The sequence below is a fragment of the Falco punctatus genome, assembly GCF_963210335.1.
Source record: "Falco punctatus genome assembly, chromosome: 4".
In the NCBI taxonomy this organism is placed as follows: Eukaryota; Metazoa; Chordata; class Aves; order Falconiformes; family Falconidae; genus Falco; species Falco punctatus.
In genome coordinates this window covers 45,517,403-45,536,972 of record NC_137583.1, presented here as the reverse complement: position 1 = coordinate 45,536,972, position 19,570 = coordinate 45,517,403, and the positions used below count along the sequence as shown (strand labels likewise).

Genomic DNA, 19,570 nt, shown 5'->3' with positions numbered 1-19,570 from the left:
TGACCCACCACAGAGCCCAGCTGGGGCTCCTGGCAAGCCCAGATCTGTTCAAGCTAAGGCACCTTTCAGAAAGCTGATGGTTCTTAGTGTAAAGACCTCAGACAGTAGAAAATGTTTCAACTCCCCCCACAAGCAACTGGTTATTAATACTAAATATTGAAACTTGTGAACTTCACCGAACTCTGGTCTCATCTCCTCTCAGGAGTTTGTTGTTTAATTACTTCCTCACCCTGTCTTAAGAGACCAAGTCCCTTAAATGTGTTACTCCAAGAAAGATTTACTACAGCTTAAACAGTTTTTAAAGTTCTGCACCGAATCTTGTCATGCTTTTCAGCATTCTGATGCAGTATCAGCCAATAACCTGAGTGACATCATGAGCAGACATAACACCATTTTCCTACTGGATATTATCCTGTTGTGGTAAACCTGTGAGGGGTAATTTTTCAATAGATTACCCACGGAAATACTGCAATTGCCTTCCTTCTTGTCCTCAGGCTCTTCAGTTTGGCATGTGACATGAAAAAGGTTTGTCATGTTTTATATTCCTTCTGGAAGGGTCACCATGGATAGCTTCATTTTTTAAGTAATCATTTTTCATGGAATGCATTTACCTCAATGGTATCATGTGAGGGTGACTTACACGGTCTGAACATGTTGTACAAAAGTATGTCCATGACAAATTTTCAGATGTGCTTCCTTCCAGTCTTACTTAATGACTTCTCTTCTTGTGGTGGAGACAAATGGAGACAATATTCTCCAACTGCTCCATAATGTGGAATTCCTCGCAAGCAGAAAGCTGCTAAGAACAGCAAAATCTCATCTTGTATTGGACAAGAACCTGACTCATAAGCAGGTGTTTGAGAACTCATGGGAGAGGGAGAAAACCAGAAGACCAGCTGAGGTGTAACCAGTGAACAGAGAGAGTAAGGCAGCAGCCAGCTGCGCCGTTTTTGCTCCATGTCACACTGCTTCCAGGAGTCTCATGGTGAGGATACGCTCCAGTATCACAGATTCTATGGGATAAAAGCGCCAGCTTCAGTGCAGTGTGGGTGCAGGTAAAGCTGCAGGGAAAACCTGCTTGCAAAGCTGAGCCTTGAGTTAGATCTCTTTGACAGGAGTCGTTTTACTGACGAAAGTGTGGATTTTGCAGACAGACAGGCAAGAGGAAGGTCAAGGACCACTATACTAGCAAGAGTTCCTGAGAACACTCCTTCCCACTGCTGGGAATAAAGGCTGGCTGCGCAACCCAGATGAATGCCTACACTTTTATTTTAGCCTCCACTCTTTTGTTTTTAACCTGGTACTGAAGGTCCTGAGGCTCCACATGCCCCGCTGCAGTACAAACCGTGCCACAACAGTCTTGTCAAGGTAGTATGTACACACTAGGACTACCCACTGGGACCAGAACCCCAGCCCTCTGCTCATCCAGCTATTGTTTCAAGGCCAAGAAAGCCTGAAAAAAAGGAGCTGAAAGAAAATCTGATTCTTTTCCTTACCACAGGGGTCACACCCAGGGGCTTCTCTGACAAGGTTAAATCCTAATGCTGCCTAACGATTCATAATCCTGCCAATGCTTTTTCCCTCAGCAGCAGCCATTGTAACTCCAGATTATCCTGCCAAGTTCTTCGAGATCACTCTTTTTCTCTCTCATGGGAAAACGACCTGCCATTTCTGTTTGCAAAAAGCGTCAGAAAACTGCAGTGTCTGTATTGACAGCCAAGATTAACTGCTTCCTGAAAGGCCAACCTCAAACTCATGGACTGCACAGCAACAGAATGACCCGCTGCAGAACTAGGAGCATTCAAGCAATTCACGCCTGCCAGGCTGCAAGGACTACCAACATGGGAGTCAGTTCACAGAGCTGATGTGACAGGGATTTGCTAACACATGAAAAGAAGCCATCACAGAATCACAGAATGGCTGGGGTTGGAAGGAACCTCTGAGGGTCGTTTGGTCCAACCCTACTGTTCAAACAGACCTATCTAGCATGGGTTCCCCAGGAGCATGACCAGACAGCTTTTAAGTATCCCCGTGGATGGAGATTCTACAACCTCCCTTGTCCCAGGGCCTGGTCGCCCTCACAGTAAGAACCTGTTTCCTGATGTTCAGACAGAGCCTCCTGTGTTTCAGTTCATGCCATATATAAGGCAAACACAAGAGGGAACAGGAGTTGTCATGATTTCCTTTGGGAGAAGTTTCCTGTCCATAAAACTCTGGGACTTACATTTTTTGAATGCTGCCTATAGAAAGCTGCTACCCTCACATTTCAGGAGCAGAACTGATAGCTGTGAACATTTGCAGAATGACTCCAAGGGCTGGCTGGTCTCAGGCAGCCAACGCTACAGTGGTTCCTGCTGCTCTGTTGAGCTTCCAAATATGAGTGGCATTACCAAACCTCAGAATTACAAATGTGATTTCATTTGGCTAAAGACACAGGGGCTAAATCCAGAGGGAAGCAAAGATAGAAAGGACTCACCTCTCCAGGATTCTTGCAGCACGTACTGTAGAATGTTTCCAGCATGGGGTGGGGCTGAGCTTTTGGTCTCTGCTTGTCTCTCACACCCAGTTTGCTACTGAGCGGCAGGGCTATGGCTCTGCAAAAGAAAAGATAAAGGTTCAGCCAAAAATAGAACAGTGATTTCTGATATTGCAACACTGTTAAAACATCATGTAGTACCTAACAGCTGTCTCTCACATTTTGAATCTAAGCACAAGTATCATATCAAGAAGATAAACCAGATAAAGAAACGGAGAAGAAAAAACCCCAAACTTAACAGCAGAAACAGTGGGACTTGTATTCTACTGTCCTGAGCTCTGTGCTGCAATATCCAAAACTACATGAGGCTGGCAAATTCTGTATCCTGCCTTGTCAACTTTGGAATCCACTGTGCTTGGGTACCCAGGATTACGGCATGAAGCCCAAGCTCGCACAAACAGCCGTGATACCTATCATTGGTCTTTGGCTTGCTTGCAGCTTGTGCGGAGTACCACATTGACGATAAGGCCTAAACGTTGTTCACTGCTCGATCTAAATCACTGAACATACATGGCACCCACTTGAATGGCATTCACTTGAACTAAGGATCTGCCTCAGGATCAAGAGGGAGGCTCTATCAGATGTGTGGTATTAATGCAGAAGAAATGTTCCACTGAAACAGGAGGCCACGTGGTCTTTACTGGAGTAATTTACCTCCTTTTTTTCCTAATGCGAGTCAAACACCAGTTGTAAAATAAGAACATAGCAACAAGACACCTAGTCACAAGGAACACATGCTTACACTCGCTGTGCATCTCCAGTCTTTCACAGTGAAACAATGCAAATTAAAAATTCTACATAAATAGAAAAAAGTTACCAAGAGGTAACAAAACCAGGCATAGAACTGCTGTGCTCAACAGTTCCACTCCTCCGTCACGAACACTCCTCTCCCTCCGCAGCAGGAAACCGCCTCCATCAATGGTGTGAAGCGAGGTCCTGCACAGACGCTGCACAAACAGCGAACGTGGCAAACCAACATTTAAAAAAAGGCCCAAATTAACTGCACCCTCCTTGAATTTCTGGAGAATTAGCTGCCTTTTACACACTGCCACTGGCACACAGTTGGTCTCACTGAAAAAAAAAAAAAGAGCAGATTGTCCACCTAGAGGCACTTCTCAGCACGGTTGCTGTACGCTAAACATACAAAATCTCTGGAAAACATTATTTCTGCATGTAGGAGTAGAAGTTTTTTGCTTGAGGTGCTAACAGCTTCCCTGAACAGTTACAGGGTTATCAACTGTAAATCGCTGTTGAGGGTGGTGGTTACGGGCTGACAAATACCACGCAGTGGAAGTGGCTGCTGAGACCCAAGCCTGCTCTGCTGTGCAAGCTACTTCACTACGTAGGCGTTTAAAAATGTTTTATTTAAAAATAGTATGGGATATATTTATGACTGTGATTATATGGCATGATTGCCTGTGGTCTCTTCTAGCCATAGAGCCTATACGCCATACGTGCAGGTGCCTAGTGACTATTCTAAATCAAACATTCTTCCAGAAGGGTCTTTTGGAAGTTTTCAAGAATTTGTTTCTTGATTTAATGAACAGGTATCAAAAGCAGTTTTATGAACAGATCGCCTATCCAAAGAATACTGTAACTTCTATTACATTAAGACACAAAACCCAGAATGGTTACACATTTTGCTCACTTGTGTAACAGCTGATTTCCACCTTTCTTTTGCACAGCCAGCCCACCAGCCTGTGTATCAGCTGTCCTTTTTCATCATCTCTGGGAAATTCCTTTGGCACCACTGGCTACAGAAATATTCAAAGATGTACCAAGACCAAGAAAAAAGATATGTTTCTAACATGAGAGAAGGGCCAGGGGTAACCGTGCTTGCTAGCTGCTTTCCAACACGACACACAGGTTTTGCAAAATCTATGTGTAAGCATCAATTAGTTTCAGTAAACTTCAGCAGCAGCCTGGCATTGCTGCCATTGGCAAACGGCTGGATAGCAGAGGAATACAGCCACCATCGGGAATTCTGGGTTTTAGCTCCGATTGCTCTTAATTAATGTTTCAATTCTATCTTATGATATGTTTAATATCAAAAAGGTTACCAGTGACACAGGACCAGCAGGTCCTGTGCCAAGAACAATGACACAGGATTTCAATATCCATAGCTATATCAAAATTGAGAAAACATCTACCTTAAGCTCTGCACTAGGTCTTAGTTCTTATATCAAGCAGTTCTTTGAAGTGGGCCTGATCCTCCTTTTTTAAAGGTAAGTCATTTGATACAAACTCCTCTGAAGAGGACGATGTAACCAAGTTCTGCTGAAGAACCTTACCGCAACCTTATCAGTCCACATCAGGAACTGAAAGGTCTGAAATTTTCCAGACACATTAAAAGGAAAGAGAATATTTCTGCCAGGTGTCAGGGCAGCTTGCCAACGAGCTTTTTTATTGAAAAACTATTTAAAGTATCCTGACTGATTTCTTAATTTTGTTTAATTTGTCTTCTCTCCCTTTCCTGCTCGTTTGTTATGGTCATGGCAAAAAATCTTACTATAACAGAAACAAGTCAGTTGCAGTTGATGAAGACAGAGTGTAATTAACCAAAGTTACAATTACTTTGTTGTTGAAGGGTTTGAGTTTAACCATGAATTATGGGACCAATCCTACTTTTATGAACATCATTGGGAAATCAAGGCCTGAAATTCTTCCTAAGGGACGTTTGTACATGTTGGATGTATGCTCTGACTCAGTTTTCAGTTAGACCTTGTTCCAAGCACAACCCCAAGAGGATGATGCTTGTACTGATTTCAACATCACAGATTCATCATCTCAGTTGCAGGGATGGTCTCATCATGGCAGTTTATCAGCTCTCTGGAAGACAGAAGGAGAAAGTCTGAGGACTAAACTGTACCACTCTCCCCAGCTAGGTAAGGCAAGACACGGCGAGATGATTCTCATCTCAAGCCTACTTCTTCATCAGTGAGCTTCTCTCATTTCAATTTACAAAGGAAAGTTCACACTAAGGCATTTTATTCAGTAACCACCAAAGAACAAACTGTCTTGTGTGAAATCTGATGAAGTTGAAACTAAAAGGATTAATCATGAAGGGGCATAAATTGATACTCCCACACCTTGCAAAACTGGGCTACACAACCCCTGCAGAGGCTTTCAAGAGTTAGTGTGACGTACAAGAAATAATTTAACTTGGGGGAGGGGGTGTGGGTTTTTTTCTCCCACAGATGTTTCCTAATTTATAAGGGTGCCACTTTGCAAATATTTTCTAGTACTAAGAAATGCAGAACCAGTGACAGCACTACAATTCCTATTCTTTGAATTGCAAAAATTTCTTTTAGCCTCATGCTTTCCTTTGGCAGAGGGCTATCCCTGTTCCCCTTGAATAGTCTCTGCTTTCTCTTACTTATAGGAGAATGCTTCACATTGAAGTTAAACTGACTGTTCCATTTGATACAAGATCTCAAGTCACTACAATGCTACTGTCCAAACTGAGTCAAGTCAGTTCACAGTTTCCAATTAAACACTACGTGTCCCACATCTTTGCACAAAAACCTGCCTACAGGACCTAACCAAAAGCTGTTTTCAGATCCTTCTTGATTATAGACCATGACATCAATCAACAACAGAAGACTGTGCAAAATTAATTTCAGAAAGACACACTTCAAAATACAATACTTGAAAAAACGGTGCCCTCTTCTATCCTTCTTCTGCTTCTGAGTTCAAGTATCTGTTCCCTGCAGATCAACTGTATCCCTTTCTTCTGATGTACTACATAGGGCTCACATACGTTTGCAACCTTCCTAACAAGAGGCCTAATCTTCCTGATTAAAATCTAGTGCAATTTGGGAATTATTCAGATTCAAATTCACTGACATTGCCTTTCAGTTCCCCAACATCCAAAAATCACTGGCCAAGTCCAAAATCAGACAATTAAATTGCATGTAAATTCTGGTTTTCAACTTTCTGCTTTACTATTCCTCAAAGGACTTCAGTTTCCACATTTTCCTAACTACACAGGCTGTGCAATAGAAGCTATGATTCCTTCAGAATCACAAAACTCCAAGAATGTGATTTTTATGGAAAAGACTCTCAAACATTTAGAACCAGAAGAGAAGCCAACATCCCTGCTTGCAGGCTTATGTCCAGGGAAAAGTTCTGCCAAGGTATACGGGTGCTTAAATCAGGCTCCAAGTTATGGGTGCAGCAAAGATCTCGTACCCACAAGCACAATCTGGAAACATCAAAAGAAGGGGAATAGTTCCCACCTTGCGGGTCCCCCCTCTTTTGTCAGGACATCATTATCTACCTTCCCCAGCATCTGCTTCAGTATGGTGGCAAAGACCAGGAGCACTGCAGCGGTAACCAGCTTTCTCCTCTGCAGCACTGAATGCCCCATTTTTCCCACCTTCCCCAGAGCAAACTGGCTCACAGAAGAGTTGCTTCACCAAAAAGCGTGAGCTGTTTCTTCTCCCCCAGGGCTGCACCCACAACCTTCTCAGCTCTCCCAGGCCCCACCCAGCTACCACATTGTCCTCTTCCCACAGCCACCACCTAATCCACAGAATAACTGGTTAAAAGGATGTCACTGAGATTTTTCCAGTTCAGCCAGCAAGCGCCAAGGAGAGGAAAATCCATGCTCGAGGAAGCAGGGTCTTTCCCAGGCTTCATCTCCAAACCAAGAAGATGGAATCTGCTCAAGCGCAGTGGCGGATGCAGCTGCTGAATGAGGGACTGCAGAAAATCCTCTGGGCTTCTCCTGCCTCTTAGTATTTTCCTGGAGCTCTGACACAGATAAATGACATGAGCACATTACAGCATTTCTGAAATCCCAAAGCAGGCACCACCAGGAACACAAAGTGTTTCCAGAGACAAAATCCACTTTGCACCTGGTGCACAGTTGCAGATAACAGGTGAGGGTAGAATCAATTGCCAGAGGCCAAGCTAAAGCCACCAAACCCAAACTTGTATACTAGTTACACACACTCATTTTGACCCGCAGACCAGATGTACAAAGCTACAAAGCCAAGGCCATCTACATGGAGAATGAGAAGTAACATACACACCCTTTCAGTTTGCAATTCTCAAACTTTGTGCAAATTATTTTAAACAGGGTTAGAGCCACTGTACACACAAGGTAACGGAGCAACAGGGATCCTGATTCATACCTCCCATTCACTAGGGGAAGCTTTCTTCTCCAAGATGAACTGCATGTGAAACAGTAATGGTTGAGAATGAGAAAATGTCATGCTGAAATAAATGACCATAGAGAATTAGGACAAACAAGAATACATCTCAGAGCATTCCCCTGCCATTGGCATAGGTAAGATAGTGGTATGATTACAGGTTTCCTGGACCTGTAAAATGGGCTTATGATACTATCTTTTTTAAGGGTGTGACAAGAAGCTTTTACTTAATGAAGTTTGTGAATCAAAGCAGCTTTAAAATTAATGAGTAGGACCAGGCCTGTGGAATCTCTGTCAGCTGAGGCAGCACTAGGATAGGAAAGAAAAAAATTGTTTTACCTAGCCATCCGCATCTTAAAGCGGATGGAAAAGGTATTTAGATTGACTAGGAGTGGCAAGAGGAGGAGGAAGAAAAGAAGAGTGTCACAGAAGCACAGAACGGATGCTAAAAGGGACCTCTGGAGATCATCCAGCCCACCTCTGCTGCTCAACCAGGATCTGCTACAGCAGACTCTGGAGGGCTCTGTCCAGCTGGGTTTCAAGTACCTCCACAGATGGAGACTCCATTTCCCCTCTGGGGAACCTGTTCTAATGTTTGACCACCCTCACAGTAAAAAAAAAAGCATTTTCTTATGTTCAGATGGGGCATCACGCATTCCACTTGTGCCCACTGCCTGTCCGCTGGGCACCACTGAGAAGAGTTTGGCTCCTTCTTCTTCCTGCTTGTCTTGCACTGGGGAGCCTAGAACTGGACAGTCCTAGTTGATGCAGGACACGGGCTAATCTCCAGCTTAACAGCGCAGATGTGTCCAAGCCACTGACTGACAGTGCCTGCCTGAAGGAGTGCTGGATGCTGCCATGTCTTGCAGATCAGCAAGGAGGAAATGTGAGTCAGTTGTGTTTTAATGGTTACCTACAGCACCACGGGTCCCACATCAGCAGAGGTAACTAAGACACCTGCATCCCCAGGAAAGTACAGTGTAAAACCCATGGAATTTATGGAATGCACACTAAATGTATTGTTTACAAATAACAGATTTGGATTCCAATTTTATATCATAATAAAATGATTATTTAGAGAATCATTCACACATTTGTGTTTACATAAAAATACTGGCTTTTTTTTTAATTAAAAACATTCTCAAAGCAGAGCTCTGAATCATTTCAACTTCTATAAACTTTTCCAAGCTGTCCTTGTATCAGAGAATCTGAAGAAGAAACATCTTTCTAGCCTACATTTCCATTTTCTTGTGCAGCCACTTCTTTTAAAAAGATGACAAAGACATTTTAACTGCCTTTTCCCCCTCTCTCTAAGCTTAAAACCACTGTAAATTTGACTAAACTATTTCAAAGATTACCTCTTCAATTAGCTAGGAATGGGGATTTTTTCAGTCCAGTGAAGATCACTTTGAAGAGGATTCAAAATCATGAAAGGGGACTAGTCTGCAGTCTCAACAACAGCTGACACTACGGTAAATCTCAGTAACCCACCAGCAAATCACACGGTGTTGCAAAAGACACGAACTACTGACTAAACTGCACAAAGCAACCACACCAGCTCAGTCAGCCCTGCAGGACTTCTAGCTATGCCTTTGCCATAACCCCCGAATTTTCTGTGCTGAGAAGTAGTATGCAAAACACTCAGATGGCTCTGAGGCCACAAATAAGCAGCTACAAATGCCTCTACACGGCAGTCCCAAGGAAATGACACTCCCAAACCCAGAGCAGTGGTCAGCAAAATGCCTGTCTGTGTGGCTATGGGGTGCTGGTTCTGAGGTCAGATGACTCAGCCCAATCTAATGCATCTTCCTCAGGCTTGTCTGTCAAGTGCAATGCCCCAGATCCCTATTAGCCAAAACAAAGGAGATTTAACTGTATTTGGGTAGTCTAAACATGATTTCTGCTGCACTTGACCCAGGAACAGCAAGTAACGAACAACAGAACTCAAAATGGTGTGTCTTACCTTCTGTAACACAAGCATAAACCTCATCTAGGGCCTACCTGTCTTAAGTGTAGGAAGTCACATTGCTTCCAATTAGATGTTGAGCGTAGGGTTTGTGTTCTATATTCAACACACTTCTTCAGCTGGTACACAGGGCTGGAATGAAAGAGCTGAAAAACGTACCTCAGAAGACTTTATGACCTAGAGTTTCTGTGGACCTCTTCAGTCATACACTGGCACAGACAATAAAGCCAGCTTCTGGACCCAAACTGCCAGCCTTATCCCTAAAAAAAACCCCAAACAGTACTAAATAACTTACCTTTCAAAGGCATATCGAATGACAACCAAGATTAAAGCAAAAGGGATACTGATCAGGAGATCACGAGGCTGAGGGTAATGAACATCTTCAGACTCTTGCATGTCCTGCCAGGTGATTCCTGGGGGCAGCCAGAACTCGTGCTGCCACAGCCACTCATACAGAGAGCGTGCCATCCTGGAAGGGAGAGAGATCAGAATAAACTGAGGACAGCCTCACACACAGCAAACCTGTCAGCACAAGCCAGTGAAGCAGATGAAGGATGACGCCCTTGCTGAGGTTGCATCTGGCTGTGAAAGCAGAAGAGGTGTGGAATGCATCAGTGCCCAACGAACTGATAACTTGCTCGCAAATTTTTATCGGGTGCTTGGTGACTGCTGACTCCTGGCACAGAACCAAGAAAGAGCTAAAATAGAGATACGTGGAACATTAGTGTCATTCTCAGCAAGGTGTATCAGAAAGTTTTACATTTACTATTGCAGCTTCTCAGGTTCATAGGCTCCTTTCTACAGGACTGACAGCTTGGTGTCACCAGGATGCAGCAAGCCTGCTCCAGGGCTGGCTTCCAGCTGTCTTTTTATATGTACATAATCAGTCTTTGATCTTTTGTATTTATTTGCTTCTATTTACACACTGTAATTCCACTGTGTGCATATGTATGCATTATAATTAATATTATTCTGAGACCTCACCTTTTTAAATAAACAAAAAAATTCAGTCTATCTTCTGCTTTAAATAATTAAGGGAAGTACTTCCAGGTAAGAATTTTTGTGCTAAGTGGTAAGCTGGATTCTTAATATCATTTTAAAGACCATGCTTGACGGTGGGGTTTAGATACATGATCAGAGAATTTAGCAGCATAAGAGACAGTGAAATGGCTGTAACAATGCATTTAACATGAAAATACTGTCGGTAGGTAATTCTACCTCATACACAAATGAGCTGCGCTGCCCTCCAGTACAGGCTGCTCATTCTAGTTGGTCACAACAAATACCCCAAACACAAGCTCTGAACAGAAATCAACCAGGCTCAGTGCAGGCACAGAATAAGGAGGGGGGAAGCGTTGGAATGAGATGCCCACTGGGATCACCCCAACAGCACACAGGAAATGCCACCTTACAAAACCAAGGAGAAAAGCATATAATTCTGACCCAACTATCACAAAGCATCTCAGCCAGCAGAGGCCCAAACCCCAGCCCATTTTCTGCAAGGAAAACTGCCTAACAGATCGAAAATGAATCATACGTTTGATTTTGAAGATGTCTTTTAATTCTTTGCAATTACACAACAAAGCATTCTCCCTCTAGAACTCTATATAGCTGGCAGCAGCACAAAAAGATGCAGCACATACTTGGTTGAGGACAGCAGCTGAACTCTGCCGAGGGCTCTCTGTGGGGAGTATATAAAGTAAGTTTGCCAGTTTGCTTCCAATCTTCTTCGAATCAAACTGCTACGGAAGTAAACTGCCATTATCTAATCTACTCTCATGTACGAACTATATATAGTCAGGATCACCTGAGAATCACCTGAAGAGACTTCTTTATCTCTGCAGCTATCTTTTCACATCACAAAACTATACAAGAGGGTACAGTACATAGCAACATATTTATCTTCTGCAATTTACACCGGCCAAGCTCCCAAGCGGAGGCAGCTGGAAAGCTGAAGACAATGGTGTGTCTAAAATGCCCTCAGAAAAGCGTAAGCGGGCCCATTTCTTTCTCACAAGTTCTTTATGCCTCACAGAGCACCTCGTGCTATTAGTTGTAGCTTTGTAATTATATACAGGATGAAGCCCTCCAGCCCTGAGGACAGTGTAATAGAGAGGCACAAAGAAGAGTTCAGCAAGAACAAAGGAAAAAAACAATACTGCAAGAATACTTACACTGAACACAGCCTTAGGATCTCACTGTGAGCAAAACAGTGAATGCTGGAAGAACAGCATTAAGTTTGTCATAGAATATACATGCAAGGATGAAATCAAGAATAGAGAAGTACCACAGATATGCCATGGCGACAGGGAGGACAAGGCTTCGGCACTTAACCAGCCTATGGTGGGACAAGATCAGGCACTCAATATATAACCCAACAAAGCTCCTGTAAGCTGACACAGCTAGAAGTTCTTGAAGCGACTGGACTTGGTGCAGCCCTGCAGCCCTGTCCACTGTATTTACTTTGTTAAATCTTGCCTTTCCCTATTTATTTTTTTTTTCCTTAATCTGAATCCTTATTACAAAGGTCTGCTGTCAGGCTGCACTGAGCTGCCCCAAGGAACTCTGGGCTGGCCAGCAAGAACGCACCTGCAGTATCTGCATGCTGCAGCAGAGCAGCACCGCAGGGCTCCCTGAACCCTGCACCACAGATCCGGAACATTACTAAAACTCCTTAGGGACGTACTTCTACACTGTTTCACTTTCAAAGCAGAACTTTTTAAGCAGCAGCATGGCATCTAGCTAGGAGGGTGTCTCCTTGTCTCACAGGTAAAATGGCTAAGCAGGTTTACCCAGAAACCCAACTGTGGCTTACATCTTCGAAGAGTTATTCTGCTGCTTCACTTACAGAACCTATTCCCAAGCTAAACATTAATATACAGGCACATGAATACTCATGTAAATTTACATATGTGAATATAAGCGATAAGGGTGGAAGGGAAGCAGAGAGAGAAAACACTTACGAGTCTTTGTAAAGAACTGGGTAATTCTCTCTGAAGAAGACTAGGTGCGGTATCTGCCCTGCAGTTTACAGCTACAGCATTGTGCTAGACATTATTAGATTTGCCACTGTTCACTGATTATACTGTTCAGATAATATAAAGATCCATAATAAAAGATTACATTGGAGTTTTCAAGTTGCTTTTAAAACAAGAAAAAGATCCATTTGGGTTTTTATAAATCTTACAGTTGAGTTCTTAATTTGCTTTTTCACTAACCAATATTCCTCCTTCCCCCAACTCTCCTCCTTCTGCCTTAACAGTGCAGCAGATACTGGTAACACCGATGTGACAGTCGTTTTGGTCTTAGCTTAGGGATTCTGAACCCAATAGCACTGAACTTCCAACTTCTTTCCAAATTCCACCATACAACTCACTAAGTTGTTTCCTCCTCCTTTCTACCTCAGAAGGCTGTTAATTTTCAGAAGAGACAAGACTTCACTGGGCCACTGTCAGCTTTTTGTTATGACAGGCAACAATCATCCCTTCATAAGGGTTCCAAGCTGTATTAGGGGTGAATCAATGTCTTTGCATCAACCGCTCATACTAGAAAGCTATTCCTAAACCATCTGGTTGGTACCAAATAACCACTATAAAGAATTTTAATGCCATTTGTTTTTACATTAACACTGAGTTTCACCAGAAACAAGTTGTTCTTACTGTTTATAGAATACTTTTCTCTCATAGTTCGCTGTCTAGGTTAAACAAGTCCACTGTTTCTAATCTTCTCTCTGTTGTACACAGCTAATACAACTAGCTAGAGCAGAGGAACAGAAACCCTTTCTTTGCACACTCCTGGTTTTGTTTCTGAACAGGATTTCTGAGAGGAGTTGTATGGCATTTACACTTGCATTTTTTAAGACAAATTTCTGCTGTTAGTCCCCAAATACACAACTCTGCACACTGTGGTATTCAAGGTCACCTCATTCCTCTTCATCTGGCTATGAAGGCCTTCCATTCCCAATTATACCAGAGATGGTCCATTGTCTGCAGGTGGATTAATATAGGTTTGCAGGTGGACAATGCCACAGTGTTGGGTGGTACAAACACCCCTGGAGTGGCTCTGGGCCAAGCTGTTTCAGTCTGCCGAAGCTTTATTAGCTTAAGTGCAGCATCATGCTAAGGACATTGCTGCCAGTACCAGCACCGGTATTCCTGCAGAAGTCTGCCTGGTACAGCCAGTTTTCCCATGACTTCAATTAACCACCATCAGCACTGTAGTGCCACAGGGGAAATTACTAGTTAATGTGGAAGCACACCACCGTAAGGATGCGTTTACATTGCTTGTCCATTTGTTTTTTCCATGGGACTATGGCTAAAATCATTAAAAACAAAAGCCTCTTAAACATTGACATGCTGGAAACCAAAATGCAGAGGCTGTCCTACCTTTCTGAGAAGCAGCTGGGATCACAAAAAGTCCTCTGCATATTTATGAAGGTTCCCTGTTATTTCAGATTGGAAGGGCCACTGTATTCTAGTCCTACTCTGGGGTCCATACTTTCTGCCTTTGGGTTACCACTGCATATTATGCATTTGAACCTTTAACTAATTTTGCTAAGAAATCAATTATTCAAGAATTCAACAGAAGTTACAAGTTCAGACATGAAGTTTACTGCACCTCTCATGCAGAAATTCTGGTAAAAACTTCACACTAAAGATCACAATACTGGGGTTAGGGTTGCTGGGATAATTTTTTCTTCATGTATTTTTCCCAATGTTTTTCACACATTTTTTCTAACATGTATCAAGTATTGTCACTAAAGATCTACTGAAATTTATAGATAAAAAAAATCTTTGCTCCAAAATTCATTACATGTACCATTATTTTCAGCATGCTGAGACCAAGATTAGCTAATTCCAGCCTCCTGCCTGAAGGGAATACAGTAACCTTTTCAAATTTCACTCCAGCTTTGATATGTTCATTTCCATTTCCCCATCCCTGTTAGCCATCCTGGTGTCATACCTGTTTTTTGATATTGCCTTATCCGTAATAACATTTCTTTTGCCTGAGATCCCTCTCTTTCCCTATCCCTCTCTTGGTTCTTCACCATTTTAAGGCTTTTCTTAGCAAGTGAATTTAGCCACGGACAGACAGTGTCCAAGGGACAGAGCTGAAATTTATCAGTTAAGAAAAACATTCTTCTAAGAATGTCCTCCTATCGCAATAAAAATTTTAAATATTTCCTAACAGTTTCAGTCCATGAACCACCTGTTGACCTTCACTCCCCTGGCATGCCTTCTCTTCACTCTCTTTGTCAAAGTAACTTTCCTACAAAATCCACCACCCTTTACACCTCCATTTCTTCAAACTTCTTTTAGAGATTATTACAAGCCTGCTTACTCTGGCCATAACTGATGCAGAATCTCCAATCGCATGGACAGATTCTGGTATGAATCTTGGGTACAAATCTCTCTTTACCTGCAGCTTTATTTCTCCTCCATTCCCCAGCTTTGTCATCTCCTTCTGGTTCTGGAAGTCCTTATCTTTTCCCTAAAAACATAACTTCAGGCACAATCTCCCCTTTGTTTTTACATTAAATAACACTGTTTTTCAACTCTGACTAGTAGCGAAAGAAACAAAACGACAACCCCCTTCCCTTCGTAATCATCAACAGTATATTCGCCAGGCTCACTCTCCTCAACCAGACCTTGTTCTGCATATCCTCTTCTTTGGAAGCTGGCTGAAAATTTGAAATTATGTGCACAGCTTTTTTCTTCACCAATGACCAGCTACCCTCAACTTCCTGGCTTTCAGATGTTCTCACATACCTACCAGCTGACATTTCCTATGAAATTATTTCACATCTTCTGCTTCTTCAAGGAACTTTTCACTATTTGTTTACTTCCACTACGAGTCCAACAACAACTTGACTCTTCACTCCTAACTTTAAAAGCAGAAACACAAAATTTGCCTCCACAACCCCCTAAGACAGCATCTATTTTCAGCCCACTGAGAGAGCTGGGCTGCTCTGCCCTTGTTCCTAGACTTTCCAGCTTTTCACCAAAATTAACCCTGTCTCATACCTTGGTGCAGGGTGATCACGTGCTGCTCAGTTCAAAGGCAACAATTTTCATATAAACCATCTTTTGGGAGATCTCTGTCCCAGGAAAAGCACAAAATACCCAAACAAACATTAAAAGCTGCAAATAGAAGTCCAGCAAGTAGACAGACTTGCTTACCTAGATCCCCAGTGCACGTCTTCCTTACCCAGCATAAATTACATACTAAATTCCATACCTTGTGCTCTGTTTGCTGCTGTCTTTGTTGCTAGGCTGCTCTGACTGCGAGTGCTTGGCTCCGAAGCAGCCTGCCAGGTATGACCAACAGCACAGCTTTCAAGCTGATGTCACTCATCCACGTCAGAATGCAAATCAGACAGCTCTTCTCACTCCATCATCCCTCACTGAGGGGGATGAGTACACCACCTTTGTTTTGCTCAGTAAAAAAAACAAGTACTGGTTCAGCCAGCTAAAACCACCACCAGAAAAGGCAGTGAATACCTCCATTCACTATCTCTTTGGTCAGAAGGTACTCGGAGCAGTGGGCCTGATTTTTTCTTAGCCTTTCTCTTGCTGCCAGTGTACTTACAACAGATGCTCTTCTGGTTGCCCTTCACACCCCTCGCTCCTGCTGAGTTTTGAGGAGAGAGAAACTGCTTTCCTACCTCCATTCTTGTATGCTCAGGCAACACATCTGGATTCCTCCTGGCTATCCAGCCCCACTTCCACCTTCCTGATACTTCCATTCTGTGTTTGAGCTCCATCAACAGTTCTATGTTCATCCCTGCAGGCCTCCCACCATTTCTGTTTGCCTTCCTGCATGTTGGGATGGACTACACTTCTGCTTGCAGAAGGCTCTCCTAGAAGATTGATCAGATGTCAGCACCTTTGCCTGCCAGGACAGTCTCCCGTGAGATCCTGCCAAACAGATCCCTGAACAAGCCAAAACCTACCCTCTTGAAATTTCAGAAAACCCCAAGAACTTACACGCATATTTTGAAATATGCTGCTTCTGCCATCCATAGTCCTCCTCCAGAAAACTGGAGATGCTTCCCTACTAAGGCTGAAGAAACCTGGGTTGAAGTGCAGCACCCACTGTCAAAATAGTCTCCAAAATAAAGTCCTGTGAGTTACCAGTGTAAAAAGCAGCAGAGACAAAAGCTGAAGACCCTTGCAGGCTCGGTCTAGTGCTTACCCCATGGCTGTATTATTAAATGAAGTAACATTCCTTTATTACTTCCAGGGCAGGGTGAGGTAACACAAACCTCACTGTCCTGACACTTGGGAACAATCAGTATTCTGCCACCGAACACTAACTCCACAAACAAAAAATTTTCAACAAGAAACCACAGGAGACTGCATGCTGATTGTTTTGATAAGGCACAAGAACACCATGTTCTACCACCACTGTGTAAAAAACTACAGACCATACATCTTAGTAAGAACATCAGACACAACTAGTGCCCAAGTAAGGCAACTGAGGCATTCAAAGCATCAGCTAGAATATCTCCACAAAATACATAAACACACCTATACCCAGATCTACATGTGTTTCTTGAGAGAGTACAAATGCAAAATGCAAGGAGGCACTTACAAAATTCAAACGAGCCACCCAGCAATTTCTTCGGATTTTTTCTTTCATTCTTTATTCTATTGCCTGCTATTTCCTCCAGTCCCGCCGTAGATATAGCAGGCACTGACCGACATCACTTGATAAAACTGAGGAAGAAAATCAAGTTACTGGCTTCAGGCCACAGTAAGCTAAGAATTCAGGTCAGAAGATCACAGAGAGAATTCAAGAGGGAGCTTACTTCCACCTGAATTGCTCATGTCTCCTTTCTCTGAATTAATCAGCACCAAACAAAACGAGTCAGGCAGTCTTAGTGAGGCCTTCCTCACAGCCAGTAAGAACTGCCAAAAAGCCCTCCAAGCAGGAATGCTGTTTATGTCTGAAGACTGTTCTAACAAGCAGTTTGTACACTAATAAAAGCATTTTCACAGATTCTGGAAGGAGAACGGGACAAAAAGGAATCACACTGTGAGAATACACACTGAATAAGTATCAAAACTTTTAAGCACAAGCAGCTTAAATCTCTTTCTTTTTCGTGAGATCCTCAGCACTCTTCCAGAGGCAAGTTCTGGCCTTATAACCCAGGTCCTGTGCATGGAGGTTCAGATGCTGGAGAAACAGAAAATATTTGCCCAGACCTTTTGATATAATACATACCCCAGACATCTTTTCTAGTGCCAACTGAATTTTTTCAACTAATTATCACTACCCCTGTTACTCAACAATCACATTATCAGGCCTCAAAAAGTTTAATTCTAACTTAAGAACTGGGAAAAACAGTAAGTAGATAGTAGGTTCAAGTTTCCAAGCCATACCCAAGTCAAATCAAAATACCACACAGCTCTCAATAAAGCCTCTTTCAGCTCCTGGGACAGTGCAATGCTTGTCTAATACATTACCTGATTCCTCAGCCCTTTCAAAGCATAAATATTTCTAAATAGTTGTACAGTTCTGGTCTGATGGCCCTCTCCTAGTCTGTCCTCTAAGAATCAACCTTGGCAAGCCTTTCTGTTCCCTTCCAGGAAACCTCTCCCCCTTCTAAGCCCTGCCACCTCTGGCCACATGCTTAATTCTGCAGTTTGTAGCAGCCATCAGAAGCTATTCATCCTTAGTTTCATCTAAAGTTTCTACTTCCCTGCAATGCAAAGCTTCATCATTGCTCCTTATTTGTACAGTCAACCCCTGCAAGTTCTCGGTTATGCTTCTGCCTCCCCAAAATGGACCGTTTCCCCAAAGACACGTTTTGTAACTCATCACACCAGCAGCTCAGAGCATTCAGCTAAGTGAATCACTGAACTCCTGAACTGCTAATCTTAGGTCAAAACGAGAGAATCAGTTGTGATAAATAAGGAAGACAAAGAAACAGATGTGTGTGACTCCTCTGCCACAGATCTAGCAAAGATAAAACATCAAAGTGGAATTGGATCATCGTGAATGCCAACGCAGATTATCTGTCAGTCGGGATGAATTTGTTTGCATGAAGTTGAGGGAGGCATCCTGTACCACAGCCTATTACACCTACAAGAGGCAGAGCATGACTTTTCACACAGTCCTTGTTCTCCTCCCTCATGCAGGGAACGCATGGGCTTTAATTACTTTGTATGTGCTGGCTTTGAATCTCAGTATCAACCGTTCCATCAGTTTCCCAGGTATTTGTTCCCATAAACTCCCCAGGCTGTTCCAAAGCTTAGAGAAAAAAAAAGAAGAAATCTAATTAGTCTAAAATTAAGATTTTTTAAAACAATACTCTTATACCCCTAAAACTAGTACCTTTTTTCATTATTTTTCATTTCAAAAAACAAAACTTAAAACCTTATCTGAGAATAACATCTACATTCCCAACATTACCACAAAAGCAAAATACATTAAAAACATTGAGAAAGAAACAGCAACAGATAGAAAGATTTCCCTTTCTCCAAGATTAAAAGACTTGCGACTTGCGTTTCACAATCATTACTGCTTCATGAGTAATGCAATCTATCATATGATGATGGTTATTTAAAAACAAATTTCATACGAATTCTTCCTGATTAGCACAGATAACTTAAAAGTCCTGGAATATGGATAGCTTACAAAGCAGAATGTAAAACTCAGGTTCTTTCAACAGGCACTGACTGTCCTCTGTTCTTTGCTGGAGTAGTGTCTAACCTGAAGAGAACCTACTTACTACAACTATGCACAACTCGTTATGGGACAGTGTATTATTTGTCATTATCTTGAAGGCTGCAGCCACACTGTGTTATTTATCCAGCAGTTTTGGTGTTATGGGAGGGTTTCTGAATCTGATGTACAACGGGACCATTTTCATGTCTGCCGAACGCAGACAGAGCGTTTATTTCAGGT

General features: G+C 42.7%; 1 protein-coding gene across 12 annotated transcripts in view; it reads right to left on the bottom strand.

Moving 5' to 3' along the window:
- The window catches only part of LOC308061935 (ceramide synthase 4-like), a 46,862-nt gene that overhangs the window by 14,344 nt on the left and 12,948 nt on the right, over positions 1-19,570 (bottom strand). For all 12 annotated transcript variants that reach the window (XM_080382666.1, XM_080382668.1, XM_080382662.1 and 9 more), the window contains 2 exons: positions 9,954-10,127; positions 2,477-2,594 (listed from right to left, as the gene is read on the bottom strand). In XM_080382666.1, coding sequence (XP_080238792.1) covers positions 2,477-2,594; positions 9,954-10,127 — 292 coding nt within the window. The remainder of the gene's footprint in view (positions 1-2,476; positions 2,595-9,953; positions 10,128-19,570) is intronic.